Source organism: Neopelma chrysocephalum, unplaced genomic scaffold, assembly GCF_003984885.1.
Source record: "Neopelma chrysocephalum unplaced genomic scaffold, ASM398488v2 Primary Assembly neopelma1_42b, whole genome shotgun sequence".
Taxonomy (NCBI): Eukaryota; Metazoa; Chordata; class Aves; order Passeriformes; family Pipridae; genus Neopelma; species Neopelma chrysocephalum.
In genome coordinates this window covers 8429141-8454303 of record NW_020897701.1, presented here as the reverse complement: position 1 = coordinate 8454303, position 25163 = coordinate 8429141, and the positions used below count along the sequence as shown (strand labels likewise).

The 25163-nt window shown below is 41.3% G+C and overlaps 1 protein-coding gene across 1 annotated transcript; it reads left to right on the top strand.

The window, feature by feature from the left end:
- The first annotated feature begins 2257 nt into the window (after nucleotides 1-2257).
- DAPP1 (dual adaptor of phosphotyrosine and 3-phosphoinositides 1) lies at nucleotides 2258-24377 on the top strand. Its single transcript, XM_027677148.1, has 9 exons — nucleotides 2258-2343; nucleotides 10395-10517; nucleotides 13706-13839; nucleotides 17299-17429; nucleotides 18721-18768; nucleotides 19007-19069; nucleotides 21115-21200; nucleotides 21738-21825; nucleotides 22834-24377. Exons 1-9 carry the CDS (start codon nucleotides 2282-2284, stop codon nucleotides 22882-22884), a joined length of 786 nt encoding a protein of 261 aa, XP_027532949.1. The 5' UTR covers nucleotides 2258-2281; the 3' UTR covers nucleotides 22885-24377.
- Nucleotides 24378-25163: the final 786 nt, after the last annotated feature.

Here is a 25163-nt window from a genome sequence, read left to right as displayed (position 1 = left end):
CACTGTCATGATAACTGATAGCTGTGAGAGGATGAGCAGAAAGCCCAAGTGCCCACTGATTTTCAAAAAGGCACCTTATCCTGCCATTTCTGTTGGGGGTGCTTTGTGCTCAGCAGCGCTCCGGGCTGAGCAGCAAAGCTCTAGAGCACTGCTGCTGCCTACAGGTCTGTTCGGCGCAGCGCTCAAATCGCATACGGAACGAAGTCCTCCGGCGGGGATGCTCCTGCTTGGGAAAGGGACCGAAACCCTGACACTAAAGTGTGTTGGCTTTGCTGAAATGCAAGCTGGCAATCTGTAGCCTCTCTTGCCCTGTGGCTAACCTGTGTTTAAGACCCCAAATCAGGTGGACTTCTTAAAGGGAAAGCTGCTCTGTGCTGCACGAGAGCACAATTTCTGCCTTTTTTTTTTTTTTTTTTCCCCGCAGTGAAGAGGAAACGTTGCACTCTCAGGTGCAGAGTAAGAGGAAGCATCTGCTCCCAGATGGGAACCCCCTCCCTCCACAGTGCACTGGTGCACGAAACATGATGGTGTACAGAAGGGTTGGAAACCACCTTTGAGCCTGCACTGGTGAACTTTTAGACCATTTGTGGTGTAATTAGAATTTACTAAAATTTAGTCAGGACTCTTCATTGCTTGGAATTTAATTAATTTTAATTTCTCTGCTTTTTCCTCTGTAACTCAGAAATTTTGATAACTGCTTTTCTGCCTCTCTCAGTAACACAGCCAAGATCACCTTCAAGATAATCAAGTTCATCATTGCTGAAATCAAACACAGCAGCTTCCAGAACAGGAGAGCAACAATAAATAAATTTATCCAGCAAATAGCAGCAAACAGTGGAGAACTCAAAAGCATCTATTTAACCAAACGTTGTGGATTTCAGTGTCAGGTTACCAAAGACTTTTTCAGATCACAAGCTTTCAATAAACAATAGAGGAAGGAGCAAATTCAGAAAGAGGAAAAAATATTTTTCCCCGTAAAAAAAATTTTTTCCTAATAAGAAAAAGTCAGCTTATTTGCAAACTCTTTATCTACAAATGAATGTTTGGTTCTCAAGATGAACAATCAAGTACAGGAGCACAGCACCTTGCAGCCACAATCAGAAGCTCAAACAACAGGATAGTCTGATCTGACACATGGAATCTCTCTGAAGCTTTTCCCGTTTAAGAGGCAGCACACCTGTTCCACATGACTCTTGGCTCCACACTGAGTGTGTGAGAACCACTGACTGGTTCACACTGAGTGTATGAGAAAATAAGTAGCTGTTCCATCCTCTTTAAATACCAGTTTTTCTGGAAAAAACCTATTTCCAGTACTGGATACCTAGTGAAAACTTCAGTGTGACTGGAAAATAGTATTCCGTTGTTTCTTTTTTTTTCCATTGGAGACTGTCCTTCTGTCAAAGAAATTCGTAAAAGAATTTGCCACTCCTATAATAATTACTGCCCATAATACAAATAACCTCTAGTATTGTGAATACAAATAACCTCTAGTATTGTGGGAAATCGTTTTAAACATTGGAGAGAGCGGATGGCAGACAACACTCAGAAATATCTCATCCTCTTGATGCAACTTCATTCCCTCTTCAGAAGTATCTTTTCAGCAGTTGATGTTCCTATCACTGTTTCCGAAAGGCAGCATGACCTCTTCAAAGACTGCAGGGAGAGGGATGACGATCAGAGAAATCAGTGGTCAAGGTGCCTGTGGCAGGGCAGGCCCCGGGCAGGAAGAATCCCCCTTCCCAGGCAAGCCAGCGGCAGTACCACACCGCGGAGAGCTGCTTTCGGAGGGGCAAGCTACAAATTCACCGGGACTCCGAGGGCTGGGTTGAACACCTGACACTTGCAGAATAAATACAGAGTGCACCTCCACAGGTTTCCTCGCTGAGTACTTTGTCGGACGCAACAAGAGGTGAGAGGCAATCACTGATTGCAGGAAAAAATAAATGGACGTACAACGAAACACTTTGGAATATGCGCTTCAGGGATGTACAGATTAAAGCAATTGCGAATACTAATTATTGTAGGGATAAAACAAAGCATTAGCAAGATGGGAGGGCCATGGCGCACACCGGGCACCGCGGATGAGGCCGGAGGCGCCCGCAAAGCCTCGGGCGGGGGTCGTTTCCTTGGGGACGGGGCTTAACGCGGCGGCGGGGCGGGATGGGACGGGATCCGCCCGGGGAGGTGCCACCTCGCACTTCCTCAGCGTCCCGCGGGGGCGGTCGCGGGCAGGAGTCGTTCCCCGGCGGGGCGGAGGCGGCGGAGAAGCGGCCGTGGGACGATGACCCAGCGCCGGGAGCCGCGCCCCGCCGCGCCGCTGGACCAGGAGCTGGCGGCGCTCGGGTAAGCGGCGCTCCTGGGGGTCCCCGCACGAAGGACGCCCTAAATGACCGTCCTGGGGTGGTGTCGGGTGACCCGACGGGAGCCGAGGGAGTGGGAGCTGCTGGTTCTTTGCTGCTGGATTTTGGTGGTGCCGCGCCACCCGATGGGAGCTGACAGGGTGGGAGCTGCTGGTTCTTGCTGCTGGGTTTTGGTAATGAAGTGAGTGATAAGACAACATGGGGTCTGTCTCAAAGAGCCCGCCAAAGGGCTCCGGGCGTGGTGTGCGGTCCCTCGGAGAAGCCCAGTGCCTCGTCCCTGCGGCAGGTGTGAAAGGTTGGAAGGCCACAGGTGAGTGGGAGGAATAAATAATAGTCAGGAAAAACTGGAGCACAGGAGGCGTTTCGAATGTAGTGGAGAGTTTGCGGCAGTTTCCCTCGGAGAATCTCTGTGATGTTGAAACCTTCTCTGATGGGAAGAGCCCAGATTGTGCCGTGTCACTTTCCCTCATTTCAAGGGAGTGCCAAACCCAGAGCTTGGAATCAGAGCTGCTGTCCTCCCCGTGCCCTCCCTTTGGCTGCCTCCCTGTAGTTTGGTTTGGGCCCTGGAGCAGAGGGCTGCTATCCCAGCCACCATGCCGGCTGCTCCTCGCTGGGACCTGGGAGGCAGCAGGCTTCCCAAAGGTGCTGTAATTCGCAGCCGTTACGAGAACATCACACTCATTGAAAAGCAAAAATCCCAGGAGCAAAAAGGAAGGCTGAAGGATGCAACAGACCTTCCCTGTCTGATGTGACACCCATTTTGCCTGGCAGTTAGTTTTGTTTTTTACAGGAGAAAGGCAGCGTTGTCGTGGAGGAACAGCACAGGTGGGTGCAGGGAGGGTAGGTTCAGTGGCAGCAAAGCAAAGGGGAGGCAAAGCAGAAGAAAGGCTAGTGATGATTCTGACAAAGCAAAAAGGCTCTAGTGCCGCCTCTGCTTTCAAAAAGAATAAATGAAAAAAGTAAAGGTGTTTTGCTTCCTGAGTACTTATGGATTAGGACCAACTCATTGCATATTTTTGTGATTAATTCACTTAGAGAAGAAATTGGAGTGCAACAAAATTACTTGGAATTACTATCTAAACACTGCTGATATTTTCTCGTATTTAGAAGAACCTTTAAAAGAAATGCCTGTTAATGTAAGCATCTAACAGGTCTGATATTAAGTCACTTTCAAGTGGTACCCGGCGTGGCTGTTATATACTTTTTCTTTGCATCTGTAAGGTTATGTTCATCCTAAAATAATATCTTCAGGGAAGAAAGAAAAAAAAATAGTTGCAGCTGTTGTGGGTAGCATTATTCCCAATTACCAAACTTTTTTTCATTTACACTCTATGGTCTGAACTGATATGTGCCAGTAATGCCTGCCTAGTAACAACCTCACTCGCTGGCGAGGAGTTCATCCTCATAGATGATCTTGTAGTACTGCAGCTTGATGTGGTACCTGATGTGGTGTCCATGAGAAGGAGAGGATACAAATGAGAGTGATACAAATATGCATTTTTAAAGCTGTAGTTTCTTTATTTTATTTCCACTTCAATGGAAAACCTAAACTTTTCACCCTATCACAGAATACTAAACACCTCCTTCAGGGGAGCCTGTTGAGTTAAATGCACTAAAGGTGCAGTGCCAGGCAAAGAATCCCTTCAAGTTATTAAACAAGACCTTTTCTTTTCAGCTAGTATTAAGGTCACTTTTTTTTTGTCTTTTTATAAAGAGGAAAAAGAAGTCCTCACACAGCAAGCATTCTTGTAGCATAGTCTAAAAGGTCTCTTAGTGCAAATACTTTTACAGCTGTGAGAAGTGGGTGTGTCACTTTCCAGACCATAAAATTAAGTTTTCAGTCATCACAAGGGTTTTCCAGCCTAAACTTAGTTCCTGATACTATCACAGTGCTGAGTTTCCCTGGCACCCAACATAGTATCTAGCACAACTCAGACCCAGTTCTGGTGAGGAACGTGTGTCATTGCCATAGTAAAGACCAGCAGAGACAGCAGTCATTCAAATGAGGAGCAGCTTTGAAATTCAGATACCTTTGGGGGGGTATTTGAAGGAGGTTATTTTAGAGCTTCTGCTTTATGGTGCAAAAATCAAAGAAGTTGGATAAGGTTTGAAGAAGTGTGAAATGAGAAGGACTTTTCCTTTCCTTTTACAAGAAAGGAAGCTGAGTACCAGGATATGCTCATAGTTTACCGGGTTAGCTGCTCATCAAAATGGAAAGTTGTCAGCAATGTAGTGAAAACTCAGCTTACAGTCAGGTTCATTGTGAGGGTGTGCATATAGTGGACCTAATGCCTAATGAAAAGGGAGATCAAAATCAAAACACATTATTAAAAACTTGTTGTCTCATTCATTAATTTTGTCCCTAAATATACTAAAATGTTTAAAAGGAAACACTGAAGTTTGTCAAAAGAGACGTAAACATCTTGGCTTAAAGGAAAGGGAAACTGACACTGGGATTCTTCTTTGAAGGTCTCTTTGGTTGTTCCTGGAGTCAACCCTTTTTTCACTTGCAGTTATTGCTGTTACAAGGACAGCCAGTATACTGCAGTGTGAAGCTCCTGTAACTGATCACGTCCTACGTGAGTCTGGGGAATTCCACATTGCAGTTCACATTATTTGCGCAAGAGATGAGAATGTGGAATATCTTGTCATCCAAGTAATTCCAGGCTGATCTGGTAGTGCAGTTTCTGTCCCAGTACAGCATAGTTTGGGCGACACTGTTTGCCTGTTAAGGTGAAAGGAACAGGGCAAGAGGAAACAAGTTTTTGTAGCCTTTTTCCTTTTGTAGTCTGAGCTTTCTTTGTCACCGCTTGCAGTATAGCTTTTATGCTCCTCCAGGTTTGATAATCCCATGACAGATGGTATTTGTAAGTCTGAACAATATACTTCATGCTTAGTTTTCGTAACAGAAGAGAAATTGGGCCACAGGCCTAGATCAGGTGATAATAAAATTGGGGAATTGAGGAGCGTGTATGACTGGAACAGGGTATATGGTCATAAGAATTTTTTCTTCATCTATATTTCTAATTTTAACAAAGAAAAAATTAAAACGGCTAGAAAGTGGGCTGAAAGACCAGGTGAAAATCAGAATGAAGGCAGTTGAAAGAAGGGGGAGAGAAAATGGAAGTGAAAAACAGAAGCTGAACTAGTGAAAGTCTACAGTTAGAAGGCAGGAGTTTTAAGGCTGGATACACTGATGTTATTTCCTTTTATTTCTATTTTAAAATTATTTTTCCCATGTAATGGTATCCTTGTATTCGAACAAAGTGCTTTACATAGGCGTGTGATTAAGTGTTTTGGTGTGACACATTGAAAGGATGTCTAATAAATACCAGTTTTGGTTGCCTGCCACCTATAACTTCTGTCTTAGCATTCTTTCCCCTTTGTAGGTTCTCTAGAGCTCTGTCAACTCATGTGCCATTAAAAACCTTGCCAAAACTTTACTTTTAGTGACATGAGGTACCCTTTTGCAACTTTCAGATGGCAGGCAATGCTTCTAGGGTTTGATATTAAGAAAATAAGTTTAAAAAAAACCCAAACAACTTGACAGATAAGATCTGGAAGTTGCTGAAATCCAGTGCCAAAAATAGAGAACTAGTGAGTCAGTTTTGTAGAGTCATTTTTGGACTACAGGCATGTGAAGAGCATTGAATCCAATCAGAGGAGATAAGTCAGTGCACTCCATCAAGCAGTACTATGTATCATTCCTTTAACCTAAGAATGGGAATACATTTTGAACCTAGAGTATAGTTTCAAAGTGTAAGCAAATTCAACTCCTTGCTGAAGAAGATATTTTTTAATACAAAAAAAAAGGTGCAAAACTTGTCATCATCTACCACCACAAAAAAAAACCCACCCTGAACAAACAACAAGAAACCCCAACCAACTCAGGGTAAATAACTGCTATGAATAATACTGGAGTGAAGTCCTACTGCAAGCACATCTAATGAGGATTCTTGTTACCCTTCAGAAGTGTCTGAGAGATGAATTAGATTTGCAGTGTTTCTGCTTGGGTCCTGCAAGGTGCTTTCCGCAGGGATGGTCACCCACTGAGGAGCATCACCTGCAGTAGGGGAGGGAGCTTCTGGGAAGGGAGCAGAGAATTCACCCAGCTGAATACCCAGAATGTCCTTCTTGCTTCAGAGAAGGAACTTTGAATTGCCTGACTTTTTACAACAGCAAGCCTAACATGCACACACTTTCTAACTGTATCCAGGCTATAACCATCTGAGAACATCATCTGATAAGGACACAAAAACTAAGTGTGACCTCTGCCTACTGCATTTATCTGATAGCTGGGCATACCTCAGAGTTATCACTCCAGGCACTAAAACCAAATGGCATTCAGAACTTCCAGCTGTTCTTTCTTCTGGTGCGACTGTCTTTCATTTTTATGAGGGAGAAAAGCAAGTGTTTGTACTGGGTATTACTCAGTTTGCGCATGGAAATGGCTGAGAAGAGAGTTACCCAAGTCACTCAACATTCATTCTTTCATGAATGAGTGTTTGTGCTCCTTGTGTATTATGTTACTGTTAAAAAGTTAATCCACCTAATGCCAGCTACAAGTTTATTCACTAGCCCCTATTTACACAGGCAGTAATGTTTTGCAAGATATCCATATGGTTTCTTCAAAAACAGCATTACCAGAAATGCGCTCGGAACTAAAGAATAGTCTAATTTTTGAAAATGTTTTTTTCCCCAAAGATTAACAAAGGTAATCTCACTAGGTGTGCATGCCCATCCTAAGATGTGCTTTCATTGGCCCAGCAGACTCTTCTGTTTCGAAGAGCATGAAGAATAGTATGGCCATTCAACAACACACACTGATAACACAAACATGCTTACGTGTATGGGATTAAGAGATTTAATGTCATTTGGGACAAATTTAAAGTAACCAGAATGGATAAATGACAGCAGTTATAAACTCTGAGACTGAGACTGCTAGTCAAATCATGGAGAAGTAACCCTGAAAAGGTGAGGATGTGGATTTTTTTTATAGGAGAAATGAAATCATTAGAAAAGAAAAACCTCTACATATCAGACAGGAGGGTGTGCAAGGCCAAGGGTAGCCAGCAGAAGTGGCTTTAAAGCAGGAAAGGACTTTCATCTGTCTTTCTTCTTGTGTTTCTTCTTGTAAATCTGAATCAGGAACCCCACACGGTCGTTACACTACTGATGATTTTCAGTCTGAGTGTCCAAGTACAGAGCATATTTCTGAAATTTTTTTGTAGTGAATACAGGAATCTATAAAAAAGACTTTTGGAAGGAGCTTCAGAAACAGCCTAGTATGCAGGATGTGCACCATGGTTCAAAATCAAAGACTGAGGCCAAGCTTTTTGAAGGACTTTCTAGGAGCTTCAAACAGATGGGTGTTTGTAAAGTGTTTTGATTTCCTTAATGTCTCATTTTAAGAAGGCAAGAAGGTAGATTCGGTATTGTGTTTTCTATCCAACAGTTTCCTGTCTCAGGTATCACTCAGAAAACAACCAAAATTTAAGCTAAAGGTGACTGCCTCTTACAGTGTTTTGCCAAATGATCCATGTCTCCCATCTTGATTTGCCTGCAAATTCCAAAGAACTGTTTAAATGATTTTTTTCTGAAACAGATAAAAAGAAGGATTCCCCCTCTGACAAATACTTAAATTTACCTCAAGTATACCTAGTATTGTCTCTCAACAGACCTGTTTGAGTTTATTTTTAATCCCGTTTATTTCTATTTGTATCATCAGGCAGGCTTGATTGGGAGAGCAAGCTGTTTGCACAGGTGTGTATTTGTTTACCTTCCTGGTGGTCTGTGGTGCAAATTCTAAATTTTCCACAGCATTTTAAAATATTACCTATGCTTGTGCAATTGCAACAAGTTTTGTGTGACTGTTTTTACAGTGGAATATCCAAGTAACCCAATTGAACCATCTGTGACAGTCAGGAAGAAAAAAAAACCCCAAAATATGTATAACAGTCCCTTTGACACTAAGATCTGCAGTACTGCCTCACATCCACTTCTACTTTTTAAGATGAGCAAGAGGAGCACAGTTACATTTGAGGGATTTTTGTCTGAGACAGCATATTTAGGCAAGATGACTGGTGCAACCTTGTCAGCAAAACTGCACTTTCAAACAAAATTATATTCCTATTTAAGTGGGTGGGGTTTTGTTGTTGGCTTTTGGTTAGTTTATTTATTTTTTTTTTGCATAGTGCTAAAATTTTGTTAGTCACTGGCCTTTTATGTTTAAAGAGAGCGTGGATTTAAATATAGCACTTTTTAAACCCTAATTAAAATCTTAGAAAAAGGCATGTCTGGAAATAAGGTAACAGTACGCTTATGAGCAATGTCAAACTAAATTCACCTCCTTCATGCAAATGATCGGTTACAGATTTTGTCAACGTATGCTTCTTTTGCACGGAAGTGAGAGAATTGGTGTTACGAAATCCCACTCAAAACACAGTGTTACCTTCCCAGCTGTAGGTCCAGCCAAATGTGCATGCTGATATGATCCTCTTCACATCAGGATAGATCTGACCTTTGGCTGATACTTACTTGGGCAGTTAATCCCAAAGTGGATTTTGGCTGACAGGTGTTTCAGAAGATGACACTTTGATCTTTAAGTATTCATTATATTATTCCACTGTGTAGATGGCCCACGAACCACAGTCTAGAGCCAAAGCAGCAATACCCTGTCAGTATTGAGTTTCACATGGATCTTGTCTTCTGCTGGGTTAATAGTCTGGAGTCTCTTATAAAGCAATTTATCAGCCAACTGGCTTTTCAGCTAGGCAGCTGTCCAAATTCAGAGTTAAAGCTTTGTGTGAAATGACAAGTTTAGTGGCAACTTGCGAAGAACAGCTAAGGTGAAAGAGTATACAATTGCACCTGGGTTCAGTTTAAAGATTGCCAGGATACAAATTCTGGAAAGTGCTATGATGACACTTCTGCTTTCAGTGAAACTGTATTTCTCTGGCTGAAACAGTGATAGACTTTGAGCCCAGTGCTACAGGCACACACAGTTTAAAGGAAGGGAAAGGAGACCTGTCACCACTTCACTCACAGACACAGGAAGCTCGTTCCCTGCAGAACTATGCCTTGGATGTAGTATCCCTCCCTCCTTCTGCACCAGAGGCTCTAGTGGGTGTATATAGCTATTGTTAATGTCTGCACACACATGTCTTAAAGGATTGGAACTCCAACCTTTTATAGTGCAGCGTTTTTTTGTGTTCAGTCTCAGGTTCATTTCTAAGGAGATCCTTGACTGTTGAAAGAAATTGGGTGTTTCTACTGTGGAACATTAAAATGAAATGGAATGGAAATGAATTGAAAGAAAGCCATAAACTATATTTCCTGGACTTCTTTGTAGGACTTTTTTTTTCCCCTCTGAATTCCTTGCAAAATTTTTCACATAGAAAAATGAAGTTAATTTTCACTGAAGTTAAATTGAAGCAGATGTTTAGATGCTTTCCTCCATTTCTCAAGTGGCAACAACGATGAGATTTCTTAATTTTCACTGAAATTTCATCACTTAATTTTGATCCCTGTAATTCTGAGCTTAGGCAAGCATGTTTAATTGCAAATCTTAGTAGTGTAGATTTGTTGTGGGAAATACAGAGTTTGTGAGGAGTTTAAGTGCTGCCTGTTTGCCCCAGAAGAGGAAGTGTACCAAAGCGTATACATATGTCAGGAAGTACAGATTCTGAAAATAGACAGAGGATTCTGTATACCCCCCGAAATTGCTTTCACCTTATCAGCACAGACCTGGGTAACTTGTTGCTCAGACAAGTAGAGTTTGCAGGGTTCTTTAGATTCAAACTGTCAGCTGTTTGTACACAACTTTGCATTAACAAAAAATAGTTTTCTGAGCATGTCAAAAGGTGGCTGCTGAAAGGGGCATGGATCTTTGTAACCTGTGAGTAGGATGGTAGCTCAAAATTGTAGCAGTGTTGTTGCAGTCCTTCCTCCTTCTGTAACCCTGCTCCAAAAAGCTGCAGCAACTGTCAGTTAAGAGCTGAGAGAATGATGCTTTAACTCTTTGTGTCTTCCCAGGTGGTACCATGATAATCTCACCCGGCACGCAGCAGAAGCGCTGCTGCTTTCCAACGGGCAGGATGGCAGCTATCTTTTGAGGAAGAGTAATGAAAGGGAAGATTTGTACTCCCTCTCTGTAAGGTAGGGTATGGGCAGAGTGAATTAATCTAATGCTGCACTTACTCCCATCTTTGTTTCCATGTCTTATGCATTGAGATGACCTACAGATTTTTTCCTAGGGTTCAGACTATTTTGAAGTATATTCCTAATGGTGTAATCCCATTGAACGACATTTGGTTAGGGAAAAAAAAATGGATTGGATTAGACAGTTGCTCTCATTTTTCCAAATTATAAATTAATTTTATTGGTAGAAAACATCATTCTATGGATTGGCTGTAGATTTTCAGTCTGCATGATAAAAATCTGTATGGCAGTTACAAGATCTTAAGAAACAGCTGATGGGAGTAGAGAAGTTTTATGATGAGGATAGTGGCAAACATACCATTTAATAGGTAGCTAGCTTCACTAGTTTCTGAATTGCTGAATAGGAACCACCATCTCTGAAGAATGTTCCAGTGTTTGACTTGATGGTTTTACTCCTCTGCTGTGGGCTAGGGTTCAGTCTTAGCCAGTTATGCATGACTGATTTAGACAGTATTTTGCAGGTGACAGATGTCAGGCCCTTGAAGTCAACTACAGCAATTTACGTGAGTTTAGGACATAACCAATACAGAGCACAGGTAACCTGGCCTGGGTACTTCACTACGAATTACATTTAAAGACTCTCCCAAGAAGGAGAGAAGCCACAGTATTTTAGCAAGACAACACAAAGGACATAGGCATTAGACACACAAGATGGTCCCTGCATGTCAGCTGAGAGGAGGTAACCAACCCTAAATACATTCTTAGCCTTTGGCAACTGTATAAGCAGCCTTAGAGTGAAATTTTAAGCTACTGCTTTCAAGCTCATTTCTGCCTCAGACTGAGCCTCTGAACAGTTGATGGCCACAGCTCAGCTGAATCTCAGTAACTTTTTGAGCTAAAGTCACTTTGAACATTGTAATGATGCTGATTATTTACAACTCAAACAGGAACACAGCATATGCCCTTGAGATTGTGGCTTTCTGCGTATGCAGTACCACAAGCTGTTACAATTTGGAAGTGCAATTTGCACATACCCTGTTCCCCAGAAAAGGCAACTATGAGCTGTTTCGCCCTTTTCTGGCAGAAGGTCAGGAGCAAGTGTGCCTATACATACACTGTTAAAATTATTACCACTATAGGCAGCTGTTTATACAAGGAGCTTTGGGGGCGCCTGACAGATCTGAAGGTGATGTTACAAAATGAGTATTCAGAGTAGCAATGACTGAATTGAGTGCAAGCGTTAGGAAAAAAATAGTGGTATTTGTAAGTAATAGCTTTCCTTAAAAAAAGTAATTTTAAATCAACTGTTGTTTCTCTTGTTAATATTTTTTGACTTTAAAATGTAACTAAGCATTATTTGAGATAATCTACCTCAGACAATTGAAAATATACATTTAAGCTAGTTTTAAAGGGCACTCAGGAATCAATTTATTGTAATAAAAGGAAATTTAAATAGTTGCTCTTTTAATAGGAAACAGAAGTGTTAGTTAATGAAAATAAATTTGCTGCTTTAACAAATTCTAGCCTTAGAAGACCTAGAAAAGTCTACTTCAGGCCTATTCCAATCTTTTGTTCAGCTCTTCATGTAGTTTCAAGAATTACTTGTTGCATTACTATGTGAACTGAATAGCCTAATCTGGAGTTTGATCTTTTATTGTGTTACATCAGTTTTTGGTGGTACTGCTCCCTTAATACTGATTTTGATTTTAAAATGTTTATTTTCTGTGTTTGTTTAATTTTACGTTTTTCTTTCAATTTTTTCACTAATATTAAAACTTAATTTTAGAATAAGTAATTCAGTTTTGTTCTGATACATTTTTGTGGAAAGGATAAATTTAGCAATTCTGACTGTCACTTTCTTTCTCTCCTAAAATGTCTTCTGTAGCTTTTACTTTACTTTTTGCCTCTGCCTCACGAGGAACTTTAGTCATTATTATAGTTTTGGATTTTCTTAAAGGAAAAACTGCTTAGACATCCCTTTAGGGTTTTATTGACAGCTGTAGGAAGGGAGAGCACATATTGCCCGAAGTCTGCTCCCCCAGTGAAATTAGCCAATTTGAAAAGGAAGTAGGAAGCAGAGTAGAAGTTGCTCTCATTGCAACATTATATTTCTTATGAAATTAGAGGAAAAGACGGAAAATTCTGTCATTGCAGCAGAGTTACAGCAGCTCTGTGCTGGTAAGCTACATTTGTACTTGGCTTGTTGCAGGCATTGTGCCCCAGCTGACTGTAGCGCAAAAATGTTGGAGGCCAATAGAGACACGTTCTACAATATCATGAATACTGTTCAGAGATGAATATTTAAATACCTAGTGATTGAAATCATAATCTTCAGTGGAAGTGTCAGTAAACAATGGAAAAGACGCTATAAATCTCTTTCTTTGCTCTATTTTCAATATATTTCCTATATAAGTTTTTGCTCAAACAAAGTTTACCCTGAACTATTTTGAGTGCTAGTAACATTAACAAAAGTAACTTTTTCACTGCAGAAATACTTTCATTAAGTGCTTCACTTTCTTTTGAGTCAAAATAATTGCCCATCCAGGAAGTGAGGCCTTGCACACTTCTCTAATACCATCAGGTTTCACAAACAAATGCTGTTACTTCCCCTATGGCCAAAGGACCCTAGTTCATGTTTGATAGTGCCCATCACAGAGGAACCATTCATCCAAATAGAGACAAAGCAGACAAATTATAAAGCCTTAGGTATTTAAAAGTAGGTTATTAAACCCCTCTGTGGGTGCAAAAAGTAGTCAGCTTATTTTTGAAAGAGAAACAGAAGATATTTTAAATGAGATTATGATGCTTCCCGAAAAGTAAGACACGTCCCAAGTAATATCAAGACTAAAGCCAGTAAGTGAAAGGATATAATTGTTTTTAGGCAGAAGGCTTGAAATCTCTTTTATGAGTATTTTTACTGATGCAAGAGTTAAATTAAGGGTTAAGTCACTTGGCCTTTCTAGGCTTTCATCATCTCATATCTGTAAAGCAGCAATTCAAATCCGATTCTTGGATGTGTTGAGTATTAGTGGGGAAAGTAATGGCAGTAGTATTACTGCTAGGACAATGAATGTCAGCCTGTGCTCTAGGCCAGATTTCCTGTAGTGAAAGCTGCTATTTAAGGATTGTGTATCCCAAAAGCCTCTGGCATTTATGCCTTGACAAATTTTCTTTTTTTATTTTAGGGGAAAAGATTCTGTGAAACACTTCCATGTTGAATATACAGGAACTTCATTCAAATTTGGGTTTAATGAATTTTCTAGCTTGAAGGAATTGGTCATGCATTTTGCCAATCAGCCTTTAATTGGAAGTGAAACAGGTAAGGAGAGCCATATGTTTGTATGAATACATTTGTAGTCATGCTTCAAACAGATTTAAGTAAAAGGAGCTTCCAATGTGTTAGCAAGTAGACCTACTGCTGAAGTGTTCCTCTTCATAAATTAACATTTGTATTACCCTCAGGTATCTAAAATGTTCCACTTCAAAAAAATCTTTCAAGTACTCTGGAGGTAAACCATATGTAAGTTTGCTGGGTTTTTGCTAACCAGGGACATGAGCTCCTTTTGATTTCTCAGAGGATGAAGTGTTTCAAAATGTGCCTGTAGTGGAAGGAATGGAACATTCTCAAAAAGGGCATTTAGTGAGCAAATAAATATTCATCTGTGAAGCTGAAATCCCCCTATAAGAATAAATGGAAAAGGGACTTGAAATTGTTTACCTTCACTATTCTTCATCTAAGGAAAAAGTCTGCAGTGTTATGTTCCTCTTTCCTGTAGGGAACGTGGCCTGAACCAGCTCTCCTGTCTACAGTGCATCAGCCTGCTGATGCCATCTGCCATCACAGTGATTTGTCTTGCTTTTAAGAAAGAAAAAGCACAGGCTTCTTTAACAGACAATGTGCTGCCTGAATTAAAGCTCAAAAGATTAAACTCGTTTCCTACAAGTGAGTTGAACACGACTAGACTAGAACCCCTGGAGAAACAGATTCGTAATATCATAATAATGACAGTTTTAGGTTTTTCTTTAAACGTAAGAGATGAAGATGTGTCAGTACAAGATAGTGCCAAAAACTCCAGTATCCTCTGTAGAAAGTGTATGCAAATAACTCAGAGTAGTACTAGTTATATATGCAAGAGACCAGTTAAATGGTAGTTGGCACATGCCATAACTGCAATATGTCACCAGTGCTCTTTTAATGCAGACATTAAATTCAAGGGTTGCTTTGCAAATTTCTTCCCCCCAAGAAAAATAAGTTGTACACTCAATATAGCACTAGTATCTTCCAAAGCATTCTCTTTTTAAATTGCTTTGAAGAGTGGTTTGAACACAGAGTTCCTACTTATATCCTCTGTGCCAGTAAGCTATTTTTCCTGTGCAATCAGATATGCATCAACAGGCCTAACTCCGTAAAAATTTCGGATGACATACAAAACTTGTATTGACCCATTCCTCATTCCTTCACTGCACATGTTACACACATTAGTAAGCAAGGCATTGGTGATACGTGATCTCTGTGGATGGGATCAAAACTGCTGAATGATGGGCTCACTTGTCACTTCAAGGCTTCCTAATCAGATTCTGCTGGCTCTGTGAAACCTCCACGTTGGATGTGCTACAGAATAAAAAAAAAATAGATAAACTTGAACATCACATTAAGAAACATTCCACCTTACCTTACCTTGGATAACAGTAGAGAAGAAGAGAGTTTTAGCACTCAGGCAATGTTCCTTCAGATACAGGTGTCAAAGTTGTCCTGGATGGTAACCAGTTTCTGTCAAAAATGGGGTAAGGGCTCATCGGTGTCAACTCTAAGCCACACCTCAGTGTGGCAGAATGTCTATCCCAGGCCCGCTGCAGGTTGGCAGAAGGGCCAGGAAGAGAGTGATTTCGTAGGGAACACTTTCAGTGAAAAGCAGCAAGTGACCTTTAGGTCAGACATTAGTAGAAAGTAGTTGGACCAGTTTTTCTTATTCCTTGTTATACTTGCAAGCAATTTTCTATAGAAACACTTTGAGATCAGGAATGAAAGAGTAAAGGAAGACAGCATTTTTCTTCTCCTTGCTTTTGAACAGGATTTTATACGACAGAGACGCATGAAATAGGATGTGTGATGGTTTCCACTATCTTCCACCTAAGTTTGTCTCACAGGAGCTAGTTTTGTGTCTGAAGAGGCTCACCAGACTCTCTTTGATCAGTACTTTAACACAGAGGCCTACACCCATGCAAACTGGTCCATGGAGTGCAGTGGTTCTTTTGTACTGGGACAGCTGCAGGTTTGTGCTTCAAGCCCAACCATCCTTGTCCGTATTACAGCTTAATTTGCCATCATCTACTTCTCTGAAGTGCAATGTGTACACTTCCTTCTAAACTACAGATAACTATAAGGAATGTGGGGCTACTGTGTTTTTTGAGATGGTTTATTGAACAGGCAAGATGGATCTTCTTTCAAAGTAACAAGGTCAACATGTTATTCTTACCTGTTCGCTTTGTTTATCAGTTTTTAACTAAATGATTTTGAAAACATGTAAAAATGTAGCCGGTAATTAGCCAGACCAGAAACCCAGTCATTTAAAGCTAACATTTCTAACAAGGGGACTAATTTCATTCTTCTGTAGAAATGGATACCATACATAAACACAAAAGGAGAATCTTGCTCCAGTGCAGCTTTTACTAGTTCTTGTGTATAGTCACTTGATGATTCTCTACAAGTATCTTTTGTGGAGAAAAAAAAAGCCACAGAGAACTTACTCAAAAATAAATACTGTATAAAATGTTAAATTAGACCTTCCAGTTCTGCAGTGGGGCTCTTTATCCATGGTGTACAGATGATGGTACTCTGATTCTATGCAACAGCTTAAGAGTAGTTTCCGTAGAATGGTGATGGGTGTGTTCTCAATTTCATTTTAAATGATAAAGCATTATTTTTCTGCAAGACCAGAGAGACAAACTAATTTTGACTTTTCATTTACGGCAAGTTGCATATATCACATTTGCATACACCCCCTGTGCCTCTGAACAGATTTCAGTTGGTTACTTCAAATATAAGTTTTCCACTTCACTTTTTAGCCTTTCCCATTACAAAATTACTAAATTACTCATTCACTTGTAGGTTTCAAGTCCAAGTTCTTACCAATTCTAGCATCTCTTCTCTTTAAGACCTGCAATATCAGCATAAAATGCAAATGGAGCAGCACTTGGTATGCTGTGACATTATTTTTAAAGAATGAAGTGAGATCACATAGCAGTTACTATTTTAAGCAAGTTCTTCACTATTTTGAATAGTGTATTAAATTCACTATTGAGAATGCAGCTTTTTTTTTTTCAGGGAAAGTGCAATAAATGTGACCCTATTTAGAGAACAAAGAATGGCCATAATCAAAACATTTAACTGGAAAGAGTTACAGTAAAAACAGTTAAAGGCGATGGTAACATGGGCTTCTTGGTAGGAAGTCTGTATTCGAAGCTCTGACAGATTAAGTGGTTGAACCAGCAAGCAGTGGGTTGTTTGGCAAAACCAATGACTGTTATGGCCTCCTATCCTTCCTACCCAGCCAGCCAGCCTCCTTTGCAGGAAGGGAATTTAATGGGTCAAGTGATCCCTGCAAGCATTAATAAGTTCAAAAGTTTTGAAAAGGGACCATATATTTACAGTTTTCACAGTTGCATTTATAATTTTAGGAAAAGGTAAAGTTAATCATTCCACAAACAGGTAGCTACTGGCAATTATTTTTTTGAATGGTCCTGCCAGATGAATTACTCCTGCTCTTTTTCTCTCCAGGAACCTTAATTGTATTAAAGCATCCCTACCCACGGCAAGTGGAAGAACCTTCCATTTATGAATCCGTCCGAGTTCACACTGCAATGCAGACGGGAAGGACAGAAAGTGATCTTGTTCCAAATGCTCCCTCAGTAAGTTGTGTTCTGGTAGGAGGGTTGCTTCTGGCCTGAGTGTAGCATGATTGCTGGAGGGAGCTATGGAGTAAGACAAGTAATTCATCCCTTTATGGGTTTGTAAATGCAGGAAGTCTTTGCCAACCAAGGTAAAACAAACACAGACTTGCTAAGTAAGGTCCCATAACAAACACTTTTATAATGTTGCCACTGAAACCTTCAGTGTCACTGGGAAAACATTATCTGCAGCTGACCTAACTGAGTCTGACCATCCAAACAAAGAATATGTGAAAAATTGTCATTGTCCTGTTATCTTCCTTTTAGAATGCCATCTTAGCAATAACATTATCATGAATTAAAAAAACAACAAAAAAATCATCATATCCATTTGGGCCACCCGTTCTGACATCTGAGACTCACTTGGACAGTAATTAGAGGTTCTAAATCCTCTGTAACTCATATCTAAGTGAGACGGGTGGTTTCTCGAGAACAGTTTGCTCAGAAGAGAGAGGAAGGTATTTTAGTTATATACTATATTTTTTTGAGAAAAAGTTGATAAAAGAACAACTTCTGATGTGTCTCACAACCAACCCTTCATGGCCAAGTTACACTTTAATCTCCAAAGAAGCTTGACTTCCACATACCACAAATAAAAAGACAATATTTTTTCAAGAACAAGTAGTAACTTGGCAAGAATTTGATTTTCAGAGGTCTGCAGTCTCGCAGGTCCCTACACAGAATTTCAGGATCTGAGAAGCCATAAGGTCCAAGTGCCACTCATGATACCAGAGAAATAGCTCAAAAATCAATTTTTCAAAAAACACATTGAACATAACAGGTTTTTCTTCTCAAGCTTGTGGTTGTTTGAGAGAAGAGAATGCCACAGTAAAACAGTACTTTCCCCAGTTTGCATTTGAGGAGCATTTCTGTGGATAATTTCACTGTCAGTTGAACCCCACGTGCTTTGGGTTACAACATGTACTGAGTCAGAAACATCTAACTTTACTACATAAACTATAACTGCAACTATTTTGCTGTGCTTGGTTCAGAAGATGCAGGCCAGTGGGTCACTGAGGGAGGCACGGTCTAGGTGGTTACCTTCAGAGCCAGCACAGGTCCATGTTTACCCTAGTGGTGGATTGAGCTGTCTGAGGGGAGCATTGGAGTGAGGAAAAGGCAAGTGGCTACAGGGAGTTTCCCTAAGAACAGGTTGCTCTTCCTTCTTCTGGATGTAGGCAAACAGGGGAATGTGGGAAATAGAAGCAGAGCTCAATCTCTAACCCTGATCCCTTTCCTTATTACTTCACAGCTTGGTACAAAAGAAGGGTATTTGGTAAAACAAGGCAAAATAGTTAAGGTAAGGAAAACTCTTACTGCTGTTTTCTACTCTGATCACCCACAGAACCTACAGACAACGTGGAGCTGAAATAGCTCTACTTGCATTCCCCTGCAGAGAGGAACAATTTGTGTTTTGACCAACAACAGAGCATGACTGTAAAACAGAGCAAGTCAACAGCTTTAAAACGTTTTTCTTTCCTAAGAAGCATTAGACTAAATTCACCCAAGACAGTTACCATCCATTCTTGATCTTTCAGAACTGGAAGACAAGGTGGTTTACACTTCATAGGAATGAACTTAAGTATTTCAAAGACCAGACAGTAAGTAGCAAACACCAGTTTTACTCTTTAAACCTCTACAGACGCAGCTGCAGCCTCCTTGTATCTCTGGCTTCTCGCATCTGTATCACAGCTTCCCAAGCTAAAGCTTCTCATACTGTCAGAGGGGTCAAACTTTTCAAGTAAAGTCAGAGTTTTGCTGATGACTTCAACAAGAGAAAATAAGTTTTACAGCTGGAAAACATTTATTGTGTTCTGTCAGTCTTAGCTACTAGATAGGGTTGTTGTTTACAGTGGTTTTTTTCATAGAATCACAGAATGGTTTGGCTCAGAAGGGACCTCAAAGATCATCTCCTTCCAACCCCTCACTGTAGGCAGGGACACCTTCCACTAGACCAGGTTGCTCAGAGCCCCATCCAGCCTGGCCTTGAACATATTGTTGGGTTGCTTTCTTAAGAGGATTTTAAGCTACCAGCACTACACAGCTTTTATTGGTAGCTTAGACACACAACCTAACAGATAGCGTGCTATCCAAATAGTTCTAAAAATACTAGTAGTATGTTTCGCATTTTTTTATTTCGTCCTATTATTTCAAGTGCTCTTACATAGAAAAAGTATACATAGAAAACCATTCATTAAAAAATTCCATCTGACAAAGATTAACCTGCAGCATCTGGGAAAAGTATTGTGTCCTTACAGTTGGTGCTCCCTTTCTATCTTAATCTGAGTAAAGATAAGAAACACCTCTAGAGTTTCTTTGCCCTTACAATGCCTCCAGTCCAGGTTCCTTCATTAACGCAGCCAAACTGTTTACCTCTGCACCTCTGCCAAGACTTGTTTCAAGTCTCTAACAGATTTTTATGCAACAGCAGACACAACTGCCTTCTCTCACCAAGCATTACAATTTATAAACAGTTATGGTTTTGCTTTGCTTTCCATCAGTTTTCATTTCAGTTCAAGCCAACTTGAATGAAGTTTGCAGGATAACGTTTCAAGAGGCAGCACTCTATTAGTGACTTAGCAGGCAAGAAGGTATCTTTGTCAGGAATATGGCCTCCTTCCCAGCAGCAGGCCTGGTGTCTCCTGGCACTCCTGTTGTTGCTGTGGGGTTGCAGATACCTACAGGCGAGCAGCTTGCAGCTAGTCCTAGGATGACATTTGGTAGCACACCACAGTACAAGTGGCTTCCCTCTAGTGAAGCTTATAACTACTAGCCACTGTGCCAACAAAAAATGTAAGGAAAGAAGAGAAAGGAACAGACACCTCTATACACCTGATGAAGGACTATGGGAACAGCTAAGGGTGTTTGGGCAGAAAGCAAGGTGGTTTTCTGGTTAAGCTGCCTCTTCGAGGTCTTAACACTGTGAGGCTGAAACAAAGCAAGGAAGAACTCTCACACCTAGGGAGAATGAAACTCTTAAGGGAGATGGATTGCAGTTATACACAGACATTCTATGTCCCTGCATCTGTACACTCCTGGTCTTGTCCAAAGAAACTAATATGTGTGTGTATATATGTGTGTGTATATATATGTGTGTGTGTGTGTGTGTGTGTGTGTGTATACACACACGCATACACACACACTGCTCAGGCAGCCAGACCCATCACTTCTGTTGCAAACACTGCTTTAGCTCTGCTTCTGCATTTTTCCTTACCCAGCTACATCCTTTTAAGGCACTTAGGAATTAATTAAATCTCCAACAGCTGGCTAGGTCTGGTAAGACCTATACCCATCCCTTTGTCTCTATAAACCTTAGTTGGAAGTGATACCAGATTTGCTGCTGTGTCAGTTACATTATAAGGCATCAGCCAAATCTTCAGCAGTCTGCATCTAGCTCAAACATTCCTGAACTAGAGATCTCCTCTAGTTGTTTGTCCAGATCTGAACTGTCCTGGGTTTTTTATATTTAGATCAATTCATATGATAATACTGATGTTACATTTGCTAGTTTGGATTTATGGTGTTACAACTATTGTATCTATGCCTGGAAAAATCTAGTAAAGGTCTAGATGCACTGAAGATGAACTGAGATAGCCTTATCTTCTATTTTCATATGTTCCCATTTTAAAAACATTTTATTTTCAAGGCCACAGAACCAATTCGGGCACTTGACTTAACTGAATGCTCAGCTGTGCAATTTGACTATTCCCAGGAAAGAGTCAATTGTTTCTGGTAAGCTGCAGTACTTTGTTCATCTTGCTGGGAAGGTCAAAATAGAAAGGGAAGTTAGAAATGTAAAAACTGGGTGCTTCTGAAAGGTCCCTTGTTGGTTGTGGCCCTGCTGATCCTCTAAGTCATGAGTCTCCTTCTGTCAGCCAACCTCTTGTCAGTCCTGCATGGTTTGCCAAATTACTGCTGGCAAAAGGTGGGCCTACGTGTAGTGGGCATTTCTTTTTCTAATTCTGTAAGCCTGTATAACCATCTCCTAGACCCATGGATCTTGGGTTCAGACATTACTACAGGTCACATGGTAACCACTTCTGTGCCCAGACGAGGGTCTTTTATCCCCATGGACCTAGGATAGCATCTCCCTGAGCTGTAAATGACTGTCAGCCATTCCTGGTTAACCTCCCTCCTGATGACTAAGTGGTAGCACAGCCTTCCTGCCCGGCTCTGTCTGACCAACTGTTGGCACAGGCCAGCTGGGCTCAGTTTTAGGAAAAACTCCCAGTTGTTTTAGCAATCTAAGAATGTTCTGTTTTCTTACAGTTTAGTGTTCCCACTAAGGACATACTACCTGTGCGCAAAAACTGGAATAGAAGCTGATGAGTGGATTAAAATACTGCGATGGAAACTGGTAAGGGATGTGCAGTTACGTGGCAGGACGGCTTAGGCAGCAGCACCCTTGGTACTGCCAATCATAAACCCCCCAGTACTGTAGCACCCAAATATTACAGTTCTCAGCACCTGCAACAGGGTTTTCCCCACCACAGAGGGGAATATTTGTTCTGGCTTCCAGGCCAACTAGACTGGAATACGTAGTTTTCACATAATCACAAAATCAATTAGGTTGGAAAAGACCTCTGAGATCATTGAGTCCAACCATTGACAGATGGCCACCTTGTCAATTAGACCATGGCATTGAGTGCCACTTCCAGTCTCTTCTTAAATACCTCCAAGGATGGTGCCTCTGTCACCTCCTTGGGCAACGCATTCCAATATCTTATCAACCTTTCTGTGAAGAAATTCCTCCTCATGTCCGACCTAAACCTCCTCTAGTGCAGCTTGAGGCCATTTCTTCTTGTCCATCACTAGTTGCCTGGGAGAAGAGGCTGACCCCTCCTTTCAGGTATATGTAGAGAGCAGTAAGGTCTCCCCTGAGCCTCTTCTTCTCCAGGCTGAACACGCCCAGCTCCCTCAGCAGCAACTCATAAGACTGTTGCCCTTCTCTGCTGGAGTCACTCCAGTACCTCAATGATCTCCCTAAATAGAGGGGCCCAGAACCGGACACAGTGCTTGAGGTGTGGCCTTACCAGTGCTGAGTACAGGGGGAAGCGCCAAGGACAGGGGCACAATGTATATGCTTGCAAACCCACTGTCACGTTTTTAGGATGCAACTTTTAATATGCATGCTAATTAGGAAGAAAAAATTACTTCCATCTTTAAGGATGTCATTATGTGGTTGGTAAACATTATGGATCATCAGCACAGACCACACATGTTGAGTCATGAAGGAAGCAATGAGAAGAAAATGTAAAGGCTTGAAAGCACTACTTCCTAAGAAATGTCAGTAATCGGGTTGGTCATACTCACCCACATCCGCACGCGTGCCGACAAACAGTAATGGGTTGTCTTTCTGTTCCAGTCACAAATACGGAAGCAGCTGGAGGAGCGCAACGCCACCCTCAGTTCCTAGCTGTGCCACCAGCACTGCTCCGTTGACAGGAATTGCCTCTCTGCCAAGGGAAGGCAGTGCTTACTAGGAGACAGTTTCACATCTCACGGTGGGTGCGTGCCTGCCTGTGCGCCCGCACACAGACCTTCACCCAGCTCTGCACACAAAGGATCCCCACAGCCGAGTGCTCCCCAGCTGCGGAATCACGCATGGAGACTGCTGCAAAACAAGTGTTGGTTTGATATGGTGTATGCCTGTAATGCACTTAATTCAAACACCTGTTAACTCATCACAGAAGTAGTCACTGTTGAAAACTTTTGTGGTTATTCAGAGCACTCTTGATAATTTATTGCAAGCTCCATCACAACTAACCATCAGTATCACATTCTGTAACCTTGAGCCTGTTATTTAAAACGAGTCATTCCTGGAAATATTCAGTATCTCTTTTTTATTACCTATTTAGGCTTTAAACCAAAAGAAAAACGACAGAGGTAATTACATTTTTGTAAATAGTATCTATGTTGTAATCCAGAGAATATTTCAAGGCCCTTTTCAAAGTGACAGATGACTTAGTTCTGGTCAGATATGTTTTTATATGGTTTAGATTTATACCACAATGATGGCTACAAGTGAATGCTTGTTTCAAATAGGTAATGGTGAGCAGCATCATGTAGGCACGCTTGTTTACAAACCAGGGTTACAAGAAACAGGAAGCTGTTTCCGGGCAGTCACAGGACAGAGGTGCCACAGGACCCCAAGGCTGGGTGACAGGGCTCTGCAGAAAGCTTTGCCTGTAGAAGCCACCAGCGTTGTTAGCAGCATTAAGAGTCAGGCTCATTACAGTCCCCCTTGAAAATGCACCAGGCTTTGTATTTTTTTCATCACGACAAAATGCAGATTTTGGGTTTTTTTCCTCAAAACAAGATTTTGACCAGAACTGTGTTTAGAATTAAGCACTGCTTGCTTTATATTGAATAAGGAGCACCATGTATGCTAAAAATACAAATTTAACAGAATACATCTTCTACATAACCTGATATAAATTTACATCTGTATTGTGCAAGACTCATATACATTTAACAGTGTTGTGGCTCACTACAGGGACAAAAAGTGGAAGCCCAGGACTTTGGTGCTGTACTCAAAATAGATATTACGTTTTGGAAGAAAAGCTTGACACACTGGCGAGGCCCAAGACCACTTGGCCTGACCTCATTGGCTGACCCAGCTGCAAGATTCCCTGAGCAATCCCGAGTCTCCTGGAGGGGTAGGGAAAGAGCAGGGAAGCCCTGTCTCCCTGCATAACAGACAAATTTATGCTGAAACAGCACACACAAAGCTCCCACTATGCAAACACTGCAGTCTGTGTTGAGCATTGCTCACGCAGCAGGTCAGTGTTATGTAACTGCCTTTACTGTGAGAAGACTGCAGAAGAGGAAGATTAAAACACACTGGAAGAAAGAAAATCTAGATTTGGACATAGGAATAGCATTTTATTGCAACTTAGAAATTCAAAATACTTGTAAATATTTTTATACAGACTGTTTTCTGAATAAAATGTCATTATAAAACTAGCACAGGTATTTGTCTTCCTGTACTGTATCGTTAAAGCTTTGTCCTCTTTTTTCCCTTAAAGAAGTGGTTTAACAAACCGGCATCTTCCATTTAGCTTGAAAACCTTTGCTGAGTTTGTGTGAGAGGCAGCGTAAGGGGAAGAGAGAGATGATTTTCTCCAGCAGCATCACTGTTCTGGGAAAATAGCTTGGAAATGGAGTTTGATGTGTAACCACAAAAGCAGCCTTCCCTTTTTCACACGGACAGCTGCTTTACAAAACATTAGAAACACGTTCAGCACATGGGTGTCACAAACTGAAGCCAGTAAAAGAAACAGCACTCAGCTGGCCTTGGAAGCCACCACAGGCAGACGAGCAGCAGGAGTAGGCCTTCAATGGAACACAAATGAACTTTGACAGAAATACAGAGACACCCTGGGGCTCAATTTCCAGCTGCTTCTGTAAAGATCAGCAACAAAAGTCCCATTCCAGCTCAGTTTAAATGGCAAAGGGTTGACTGACAATCTGTAGTCTCTGGGAGAGCTTCTGAGCCAAGAATTCCCAGTGCTCATTTCCAGCTCCACCATTTCCCCCTATCATGCCTGATGCTGCAGGTCAACGAGGTGTAAACAAGGGGCTGTAGCACCCCGTTTCCCAGCCTGAGGCAGAGACTTGTCCAGAGCTCTCCCTCAGACCTGCAGTGCTTGGCAGTTATCACAAGGGGAATGTGGGAGGGAACAAGGGGGTGGC

Excerpts from the sequence above, each read along its gene's own strand:
- DAPP1 (XM_027677148.1), top strand. The coding sequence starts at position 2,282 with ATGACCCAGCGCCGGGAGCCGCGCCCCGCCGCGCCGCTGGACCAGGAG. Across the intron at positions 18,769-19,006 it reads AACAAGGCAAAATAGTTAAG|AACTGGAAGACAAGGTGGTT; the intron begins GTAAGGAAAACT and ends TTGATCTTTCAG. Across the intron at positions 21,826-22,833 it reads AAATACTGCGATGGAAACTG|TCACAAATACGGAAGCAGCT; the intron begins GTAAGGGATGTG and ends TTTCTGTTCCAG.